The sequence below is a fragment of the Acipenser ruthenus genome, chromosome 9, assembly GCF_902713425.1.
Source record: "Acipenser ruthenus chromosome 9, fAciRut3.2 maternal haplotype, whole genome shotgun sequence".
NCBI lineage: Eukaryota > Metazoa > Chordata > Actinopteri > Acipenseriformes > Acipenseridae > Acipenser > Acipenser ruthenus.
The window spans coordinates 50,526,622-50,538,080 of NC_081197.1; the positions used below are offsets into that span (position 1 = coordinate 50,526,622).

General features: G+C 38.4%; 1 protein-coding gene across 3 annotated transcripts in view; it reads left to right on the forward strand.

Moving 5' to 3' along the window:
* Positions 1–7,501, forward strand: part of LOC117405937 (TBC1 domain family member 23-like) — a 28,526-nt gene extending 21,025 nt beyond the window's left edge. For 2 of the 3 annotated variants that reach the window (XM_034009477.3, XM_059030193.1), the window contains 7 exons: positions 525–634; positions 2,201–2,343; positions 2,998–3,042; positions 4,862–4,950; positions 5,252–5,387; positions 5,889–6,083; positions 6,229–7,501. In XM_034009477.3, the coding sequence (XP_033865368.2) occupies positions 525–634; positions 2,201–2,343; positions 2,998–3,042; positions 4,862–4,950; positions 5,252–5,387; positions 5,889–6,083; positions 6,229–6,310 (800 nt within the window). In that variant the 3' untranslated portion in view covers positions 6,311–7,501. The remainder of the gene's footprint in view (positions 1–524; positions 635–2,200; positions 2,344–2,997; positions 3,043–4,861; positions 4,951–5,251; positions 5,388–5,888; positions 6,084–6,228) is intronic. The other variant, XM_034009478.3, reaches the window with a different exon arrangement.
* Positions 7,502–11,459: the final 3,958 nt, after the last annotated feature.

Consider the following 11,459-nt stretch of genomic DNA (forward strand, 5'->3'; position numbering starts at 1 on the left):
TTGTCTAGTTAGCATATCTGATATGTTTACAACCCAGCATGTAATATTTTCACTACAGTTTTTCTAAAAAACAGTGGTAAAAAAATAACATTATAAAATGATCTGTTTGAAAAGAATGCTGGAATGCAGTTGTCACAGCTATATTTAAAACATTATTTGTTGTGTTTTATTAATCTAAATATATAAAAGATGCGATGGCTGCATGAAGAGAAGCAGTATGATTTCAAATGAAATGGGCTGAATGAAAGCTGCAAATCATTTACCCAGTACCAGCTCAAAAACTGATTCAAACTATTTGCTGTATAATGCTGTTTGTTTTAACAATAAAGCACAACAGAGTATGTTGATGTAGGTCATTGCCACTCCTTGTATGTGTTGTTTGTGTCTGTTAACTCATCATTAAGGTTACTTTAGCTTGTTGGCCGCAGGTCAATAGGATCCTCCCCTGGCTCCTTGTACATTATAGAGTGTATACATTCTGCACGGTTTGCCCAAACAGGGTGCCAATCTGTTTTGTTTTGCAGCACTTCAGCAACACTTGGCAGACATTAATGTTGAGGGTCCTGACAATGTTTATGTCCACTGGATTGTGAGCACTTCAGGATCGAGAGGCAGCATCAGCTCACCTGCTGATGTGAGTATGCATGTCAGGGGAATCTAACAACTAAACTGCAGGGCTGAACTACAGTACCAAAGCAATAAAACCTTTCTCTTCTCCACTGGCACATCCGACCCATGAGGGATCAGTATGGTACGGGTGGTTCAAGCCGAGCGAGAACCAAACCATGAAACTCCGGCCTCGCAAGACATCTGAATCCGGCTGAGAGCCGAGCCAGAGGCCGGGTTAAGGATTTTTGTCATTATGTTGCGTCAGTCAGTACACTCCACAAAGACAAACGACATGCCGGGCAGCGAGTGTGATGAGAGAAAAGATCAGCCTTGGGATGCTGTGGAAGTGCAGGCTCTAGTTTATCTGTGGGCAGATATAAGTGTTCAAGATGATCTGCAGTCGTGCGTCGGAAATGAGAAAGTTCATGCCCGAATTTCTGACGATTTGAAGCAAATGGTCATAAACCGCAGGTACGATACACTTAACTCACACACTCAAAAACACAAAATTCTACCAAATTACTCATCCTTGACCTTTATTATATCACTATAAAGAAAACAAATGCGGAATATAAAAAAAAATATAAGCTTATTTTCAAAAATATAGTAAAACCAAATACAGATGGACCATTTTTTTAAGCACCCAAACAAAAACTCTAGAAAAAAAGATAACATTTACAACATAAATCTGAAAAACATTATCATTCAGAAATTAAATTTGAAAAAAATAATCTGGGTTTTCACAAACAAAAAAATATATATATTGCCAGCTAAATCTGAAGCTAACATGCAAATAAGCCCCCACCCATTGACACGCTTGATTTGGAATTGTATGCTGCAGAGCTGCCCTTAAACTCCGAGAGCCAAAAAAACAGCTGTTAAAACTTCAGTGCTGTTTTTTACACTTGTCGCCCCATACATGGAAGCTGCAATTTCGGCTCTGTTCACTGCAGTTTCACTCTCACTGGTCACTTCAAACATAATTTCTCCGGTTGTATTAGTCGTAGAGTAATCGTCAATGGCTACTTTTGAAAGGTAAGAACTTGGACTAATTAGCTGTCATTTATGTATTTATTTAAAATGTTCTATCCTTATCCCTTTTTTATTTTAATTATTATTATTTTTTATTTTTTTTACAGAACTTCCCCTTAAGTCATAGTCGCGCCCCCCTTACTGACTCTCCTCGCCCCCCACTTTGCGCACCACTGAACTAGATTATGCCCTTCAAACTGTATACTACTTTAATTCTCTGCTTGCTCACTAGGAAGGAGTAAAAGTGTTAGATTTTCCATTTCAAGAAGCTATGAAGTTGATTGAATGTGTGCCTTAGCTGTATAATGTGATTAATGTACAACCTTCTAATAGCCCCTGACTGGTACTGAATATAAACAATACAAAGAGGCAGGGTTTTCAATCACAAATTCTATTTTACATGCCAGTCAGCACCTATCATATTTAAATTTCAATTTTCTTTCTGAACCTCGATCGAAAATTCTTGGAATTGCTACCTGTCATTCTGAATGCCCAATCCCCTAAAATTAGGATCCGTGCCTGCCTCTGCTGCATCTTCTGACTCCTCTTCTCAATGTAGGGTGAGTCTCCGAACGGCTCGGGCGATGGGAAGGGAGTGAAGTCCCTGGTCAACAAAATGACGTTTGCCCTGAAGTCCAGGTCGGTGAACGTGAAGGAGAAAGTGATCAGCTTCATTGAGAACACGTCTGCCCCGGTTGAAAGGTAATACAGCCTCTCTTGGACCGAACTTTACACTTTTACATTTCACTGATCTTCATTGCAGAGTACGCAGCGTAATGTTGTGATTTATTGATACAAGACAAGAGCATAAAATGGCAAATTATTCTGTCAAACATTTTGGTAATTATTTAGGGAAGAAGGGCATATTTGTTATATTTGTTTTTATAGTTATTTATAAGTTACTAACTCTTCCACTAAAAAAAATAAATAAATAAATAAATAAAATAAATCAGTACATTTTAAATGCTCATAAAATAAGAGAAAAGCTGAAGAAATGTAGTCTAGTTTAAACGTGGGAATCATGCTTTTTTTTATTTACATTTGTATACTAGCGTAAAAGGATTAATTAATTTTTCGTTGGAGATACATTTCTTTAGCTGAATTCTGTGATCTTTTGCAGTTTTTTAAAATATCTCACACCCCAAGAGTCAGACTGATTTAGTTTTTTACAAACAAAAGTGAATTTACAAATGTAGCACAAAAAAAAAAAAAAACCCTGCCCAAATCCAAAACCAAATGGCCATTGTAAAGCCCCTTCTGTGTTAAGAAATATGTCAGTCTGGCACTCCTGAAAGTGAGAGAGATATTTATTTTCAATTTATTAATAATCTTTTGTAACGTTTTAATTCACAATAGAATATCTTTCAATCTACCTTGGCCAGAAAATGTGGTTCCGGATAGGTAAGAAAACACAGAGAACCTCCACATCTTAAAGTGTCTGTCTTCACAAGCATGAGCCCCTGGCATTACTGCCTGTGACAAACACAGCAGTGACAATCGCAAGCCTGGAAGACCAAGCAGCTTAAATGCTTCATAGGTTTTCACTTGGGATTTAACAACATTTATTATACAAAGCGCAGTCCTGGTAAATCCAGATATTAAATACAATTGGGTCTCCTTGTCTTGAATGTCACTGCTGTTTCCTTCAGGCTCTTCACTCACTAACAAAAGCTTGGCATTGGCTCCTGTGCATTTAAATATTTACTGACTTCTCTAAGTAAGCAGCTGCATCTTGGGGATAGTGCTCTTTGTCTGTTAGCAGTTGTTGTAGCAAGATTCTTCACTGCTGCACTGCTATCACCGTCTCTAGCTAGGAAGGTATGTTTTATCAGTGTCATTTGTCTGTGTGGAGAACCACTTTATGCTTAGAGTGATTGTAGCTACCAAAGTACTTCCATAAAACGTACCTGTTTTTTGAAGTTCTGTTTGCTACTGCTACTTCAGATGTGAAGTTTTTAAAGAAACACTGGTGTTAAAGTAAATGCAGGTTTTCATTTTAAAACATTATCTCTGGTACTGCACGAAGTAAAAAGAAAATTCAATTTTCTAGGCCTTATTCACAGGGAATCTGGAAATGTGTGTTATTGTCTTAAAGCATGTCAGTCAAGAGGGCAACATTTGCTTGGTTAATGACAGGAAAGAAGCTGTTGAAGGGGTGGGTGCAATTTCACTCACCAGGTGAAATGACCAAGGAAGTACAACACTCTGAAAGCATGGATAGTGCAGTACCAGATATCCTGTTTGAAAACAATACCTGTTTACTGTAATATGTTTCTTTAAAAAACTGCACACTTGAGACCAACATTATATAGCAAAACAGCAGTGCTCAACAGGTACATTTCGGGAATTATTTTGTTAGCTGCATTTACTTCATTTAAACAAACAGCCCTATGGCATTTTTTTCAGCTATGAACATTTTATAGTGTAAATTAGGGGTTTCATACATGCATTCTGATTAATTACTGCATTGTTTTGTGTTGCCACAATAGAAAAGCATTTTGGGGGAGTCTGTGCACTGACCACTTTCTTAGCTGTTTCTGTGTTGCTTTTATGATTTTTGCATAGCAGTGTGTCACTTCTGAGGGGTGACAACTTTTCTGTTTATCTAGTTTAGTGTTTGTGGTCTGCTTGTTTTTAGAATTGTTTCAACTTGCTGACAACTCTTCTGACTGTTTACAGTTTCATTCCTCTCACCAAGACCAGGCATGTCTGTTTGTTTATAGTTGCATTCCTGTTTAGTACAGATATTCGAAATGGAAGCCTCTGTTACTGAACAGAGGGGGCATCGATATCTGGATCAAGGGGTGTCCGTGTTTCCAAGGGCACCATGAGATCTCTGACCTTCTCCTGTACCTACTTTTTTGTGGTCCCTGGAAACATCACATTGTGTCACATTTCAATAGCCAAAGACAAAAGTACAGGAGCTTTCAGACACGTGTCTGAAGGTGGGAATAAAATACACATTTTGAATTAACTTTGACCTCATTACAATTAAGAGAATCAAATAACTTTGGACACAGGTTACTGATATATTCACCATTTTGATAACTTTTTTTTTAATCTTGTGAAAACAGAGGCAGATGTTCGTAATATGCAGTGCCTTGATATAGACTCTGTTACTGCTGATTGTGGAAGTGGTGATGAGGAGGCCCTTGTTTCAGACTACCTTTAATTTCACAACAAGTCTCGTGAACTGGATATTTTTGCTATCAATTTATAGGCATGTGAGTAGCAGTGACAGAGTAGGAAAGCCATACCGAGGCGTAAAACCAGTGTTCAGCATCGGGGATGAAGAGGAATACGACACAGGTGAGAATTACATTACATCCCAGTGGTCCAAACAGCTCACTGGCAGTCTTGTTGTATGAAGGGGGCTTGTGGGTTTTGATATTTCTCAAAAAAGGTAATTTACTAGCATTGGCTCCAGCAGTTTTTAAACACAAGTAGTTTTGAACTTCAAATAAATTGCATACACGCAAATGCTTTGCGAATTCATCCCCAGGAAATCTTTGAAATAGATCTGTAGGTTAGCAATGCACAATGGACTTTATGTACAATGCTTGTGGTGATGTGCAGTACAACAAAAATAAAGGTAATTGTTGTGCTACAGATGAGATTGACAGCTCTTCCATGTCTGACGATGATCGGAAGGAAATTGTAAACATCCAGACCTGGATAAACAAACCGGATATCAAACACCATTTTCCCTGCAATGAGGTGAAGGAGACTGGCCACATGTTCCCCAGGTAGGACTTCTTCATAAACAGATTGAGAAACTGCATTCCTTTCCAGGGCCCGTTGCCTATTCTGCACCAAAGAGGGTGTGAATGTACTAGCTTGGCATTGACTGTTTTATTGGCAGGACCCTCCTGGGGTAAAACCAGGTTAAACCTCCTCGGTCTTGGAATGAAACAAAAGCCATCTTGGGATGTAAAAGTATGAACCCTGGCCATGAAGCTTTGACACTATACACCAAATCCCGTAATTATCCACTAGTGTGTGCATGTGTGTGTGTGTAAAATCAATATATATCGTAAAACTTCAATTAAACGCCTCCAGCGTTTATTTACAATATTTGCCAGCAGACCCGTCGTGTTTCGAGACAGGTGATTATTTGAAACCTGGCAATTATTTGAAGTTTTATGGTATTTGATGTAGTATTTACAGTACAGTACACCCATTCTTACACCCAGCTTGACAATAAAACTCACGAACAGCATTTAATTTCTTTATTTGTTCCTCTCCAGCCATCTCCTGGTGACGGGGACGCACATGTACTGCCTGCGCGAGATCGCCTCTCGCAAGGGGTTCACCTACATCCAGTCTAGACAAGCCCTAAACTCTGTGGTGAAGATCACCTCCAAGAAGAAACACCCAGAACTCATCACTTTCAAATTCGGAAACAGCAACTCCTCGGGAGTGGAGGTACTTGCTGTCGAAAGGTAATGCATCAACTTTTGTTTGCAAATCGGGGCATTCATCATATATAAATCATATATTGTGTTGTTTATTTTTTTTATGGTTGGCAAATCTACTGAAATGTTTTTGGATCACTGTTTATTAACTTTATCTCTCATTCCAAACTAGGTACTTGATACCAAATGCAGGCGATGCCACCAAAGCCATTAAACAACAGATCATGAAAGTCCTGGATGCCTTGGAGAGCTGAAAGGAGGGAACCCCCTGCGTTGTGTTAAAAGAACCGCAAAGGCTCCAGATTATTGGAGGATGTTGACATTGTGCTCCTCCCCTCCATCTCGAATGGACAAATACTAACACTCAATGTTAACAACTCCCCCTCTCCCCTTGTCTGCCAGTGGAGTGTGCTTCAATAGCTGGCTTCCCAAGAAAGCAGTTACTGTGGTAGACCATTGAGAAATTAAGTTATATTGATTTACAGATTCTTATTTCTACTGTTTCATATGAACAGTATTTTTTTTTTTTCAGATCGTAAAAAAGATGCAGTATATTATACAGGTCAGTTTAAGCTTTTTTTTTTTTTTTTTTGTATGTGCCTCCAGTCTTAATGACGACGGATACAGGTGACTTGTGAACATTCAGATGCAGGGAGTTTCGAGAAGTCTGGCAGTTGTTTAGTGACGTGCTCATACTAGTCAGGTTAGTGTGATCTCCAGGACTCGCAGAGATTCTGTGCTCGTGAGTTCATTACTTAGTTTCATTGCTAAACAAGTGTTAAAAATGTCAGTATTGTTCTCATCCGGCCTTAATCCAGTATGATGTGGACATACGTTAATATAAGTATACTGTATATATTGTACAAGTTTCCTATTAACTAACAGAAGAGCAACTTTCAGATGTTTTGCTTGAAATGTTATATATATAATCTTGTTAGCTAACATGCATCTGTCTGCAGCTTAGCTACCAGATTCACAGGAGGAAAGGAGAATGTTAACTACTTCGACTTGCGCTTTGTCCCATTCCTTAGTTTGATATTTCCCAAGCTGAATTTTCTCATTCCCAACAAACCATAGAAATGCCAGGATATTGTTGCACTTCCCAAACGGGCTTCGCCTTTAGAAGGTTGGTGGTTATCGGCCTTCCAAGGAATGACGTATTAAGTTTGCAGACCAAAGCAGAGGTTTTTGTTAACTGTCATTACTATGCAAAATAAGCAAGTTATTTGGTATGGTATGTTTGGGTGCTACAGAAGAACGCAGACCCAAGACTCCTGTGTTCTCGTCACTCTTAGCAAATGTCTTCAAATTGACCTTGTTAATATGCTCCAACTTTTCTAATCTTCTGTGAAATGTATTTATAGGAACAATGTTGTTTTGTGGTAACTGCACCTTAATTTTTGGAAACCCTCTTCTGTATTTTAATAAACTATAATGAACCAAAATGTCGTCACGCTTTTTTTTTTTTTTTTTTTTTTTTAAACAAAATGGCATAGCATAAGCACGGTTTTAATGTACAGTACATTTTCATTAAAAAACAAAAAATACTGTTTTTGCATGACTTACCTATTCACTTGCTGGTATCCCCCAACTGTGATGTGTCAGTGCAAGAGATCAAAACACTATAGTATAAGTTAACAGGGTGTCTCTTACTGTAATAAAAAGGTCATATGCAGTTTGGGCAAGAGGACAGCAAAGCCGTTCTGATTTCTGTTGTACATACATGACGTGTATACTATAAATCACAAAAACTAAAATTGTACTGAGGAACTTCTATTAAACATATAGAAAGACTTTGACATGCACAGGGTGACGTATATAGCGAACATTACGTGAAACTGACCAATCCTTAACGGTGATTGATTTTTCTCATACATGGTTTATTTCTATGTTGATTGTACTTATATACCATTTATCTAAAACGGGTTCCCAAACTGTAGTCCACTGCCCAAAGGTGGGCCGCGGGAGCAATGACCTATGTATTTTTTTCTGTTAATAGCGAGAACGAGGCCTCAGCGGCAACTGTAATTATAGAAAAATAAAGTTTTACAAGGCGGTTACTGGCGGACTGTCAGTCAAAGCAGAAATTCACAAACCAGAGCTAACAGATTGCCTAACTGTAGTCGGGATGTAGAGCGAGAGCTCTGACAAGATGTAAACATTGTGTTCAGTATTAAAAAAAGTACAATATGTCGAATCCGCTACCAAAGAATACGTTTTGGAAAGTATAAAGAACAAAAAAAAAGCAGCTACAGGAATTTGAATGCATTCTTACCCTGGGCTCAGTTTTGAGTTGGTGGAATGTTTTGTTTTTTTTTTCTTTTGTAGAAACGTTTTCATACTAAGTTTTGTAATAACATTCATTTAAAAATTCAATTGATGCCTATGATGAATACGTTTTTGTTTTTGTACTTTGATGTATGTTTCAATATTAACTAAATCAAGTTATGAATCAAACTGATAAATCGTGTTACATACCGTACCGGTAATTGATTTATTAAAATGTTTGGATAGACTGCTATTTTATTGATTACTGGCTCTTTCACAGTTGTCTTAAAATTACGCTAGAATATGATTTGTTGGAAAATAATTAAAAAAAAAAAAAAAAGTTTTTTGAGTGATTCAAATTTCACTGCAAATGGATTCATTTTTGTAAGTTTTCTTTAGGTTGTGGCGCAGCTGTGTGGTGGAATTTTCTGCATACAACCGAGCAGGCACCGGTCCCGTGCCGAGGGAACGATTGAGACAGAGACAAGTTGGAGCAAATTCACACTTTATTAGTTTGCAAACTGGAGCATTCAACAGAGTAACACAGACTGCAAGCAATCGCTAAGAAGGCTCAAAAAACACTAAGTCAAACAGTTCCTTATATAATCAGTTTTTGCACAGAGTTCATGACCTGTGGTAATTCTTATCTTCCTTAGTCAGCTCAAACCAACCTTGTGGTATTCTTGATACTGTTGTCTACCGACTTTTCTGATTGGTTGATTTTTCTAGTTGCTAGGGAGAGAGTGTCTATCAGGTCCCACAAAGTTGATTCCCCTAATACAAGAATATTAGCTAAGTGACTGGGGAGAAAAGAGGAATTATCGCTGTCTCAAAATATTCTCTATATCTTTATCATTTGAGACAGTGTCCTATCCTCATGTCGCTGACTCATGCACTTCTCTAAAAACAGGGCTGCTGACCCTTGGCCACATTCCAGTGTGTTAGTTCAACATTGTAAATCTAATACTTTGTTAACATCATACTTCATATAATATCATTATTCAGGTTATACAAATCACAGAAATCATCAAAAACACATTAAATTAAAACTTCGTACGATTAGTCTAAATTACTACGATTAGTCTGAGTTATTCTAACACAGCTGCGCTCCGATTATTTATTAATTTTTTTAGTGGGGGCGGGGGTGGAGGAGGGGATGTTGCAAGTTGTAATTGGTTGTACAGAGTAGTTGCGAAAAAACTAACTTATGCAAGTCTGTTGTTTCCTTCTGTATTGTGTGCATGACAATTATCGTATGAGGTAACGGCGGGATGCACTTTCTTGTTTTATGACCAAGAAAAATAACTGCATTTCTAGAATTTTCAATTATACAAAGGTACCTAATATAAAGGTTTGATAAAAAAAAAAAAGTCGGTTAGTTTTAGCAATTTATTTTATTCACTACAATTAGTGTTTTAAAAAAATCATTCTATGCGATTTCCATCTTTCACAATATTTATTTATATAGATTAGTCCATCTGATTGGGATTGGGCGTGCTCACAAGTGTAGGGTGCACACTCTATGCACTGTGCACACTATGACATTTTTTTTTTATATGAAGTTCACTTCCAAGAAGTATGAGACTTTACATTCTCACATAGCTAAAAGAATACCCTCTGAGGATTTGTAACATTTTAAGGAAATAAGTAAAACAAAATCTCAACAACATTAAGGGAATTTCATGCCAGTGCAAGAATTTCAACTGGGTATTCAGTATGCAGTCGCCAGTATAACACTGGACTAAATGGCTATTTTAACAGTAGAAGTTTTAACATCTCTGTTGACAGCGAGTTTAAAACCAACAAGAACATATTCTTGTCAGTCATGAAAACTTTTAGAAAAGCAGGTAAAAACAAGTGTTCCATGCTTCTTCCAAGACCTTCCAAAGATCATCTAAGCTGCTGAGATTCTTTTTTACTTTTTCTTTGTCCAAATAGTCCCATACAGCTTCAAGGATATTGAGATCTGGGCTTTGAGGGGCCATTTCATGCACAAGTTTTTGAAGATTTTGATCAATGTGCATTAAAGACTGCTAAATGACAAGCTTGGTTTCTTCTTACACAAACTAAGCTGTATTAATAAGTCAAAGTTGTTATAATAATAGAAAACACTAGTGGAGGCTTTGAGTAAATTGTTGATGCTCATAACATCCATATATTGTACCTCCTGAATGTGTCTAAGACTTTTGCACAGCAGTGTATATATAATAATATAGAGTATTAACTATAGGTAAGTGTGTGTAATAAGCCTATAAAGGGCTTCAAGTTAAATTAGCTTTGTTTTCACATTGCAAGCTCTTAAATGTAACTTAAAGAAGGTGCATTGAAGGGTTGTGCTATTATTTTGTATGTACTTCCCCCTTACCACAAGCTACACCATAGTACTATATTGCAGTGCCATGGGAGGACGCTGTAGATGAGGCGTATGAGAGGAAGAAACTGCGGTATGCTCAACTAGCCACTGAAGCGGAACAGCGAGGATGGAGAGTTCGGGTTTACCCAGTGGAAGTGGGTTGTCGAGGATTTGTGGCACACTCTACAACCCGGTTTCTCAGAGACGTCGGATTCAGTGGCCAAGAGTTGCGTCGCACAGTGAAGAACTTATCTGAAGCAGCAGAGAGGAGCAGCAACTGGCTGTGGTTGAGACGGAAAGATTCTGGCTGGGGACAGGTAAGTAAGCTGGGCTGAGTTGAGTGGGGGACGGAGGGGGGTGATGCTGGGACGCCAGAATCACCGTCGAGCCCTCTTGAGGTGTCGTGGGCTAGTCGACGAAACACTGAGGATGGAAGGTGCCCACTTGAAAACCCCAGAGATGTACCCTACTTAGCTCAATCCAGACGGTTGTCATGCTGATGCGCTGGGGAGGCCGCACTTTGGTTGATCCCCGGAGCCAGCATCGCAGCCGTTGTGTGTGCTGATGCGCCAGGGAGGCAAAATAAGCTGATCCCTGGAGCCAGCATTACACTTCAGCCATTAACACCAGACAGAAGGATATCTACATCATCATATGGAAGGAAATGTAAATGGATGGAGACGCATATGGATCACATTAGTTTACTGTAAAGCTACGTCTTAGTTGGTGCTTATCTTGGCGAGAGCCGAGTTCAAATCAGCATGAAGTTTTAACATCTACTC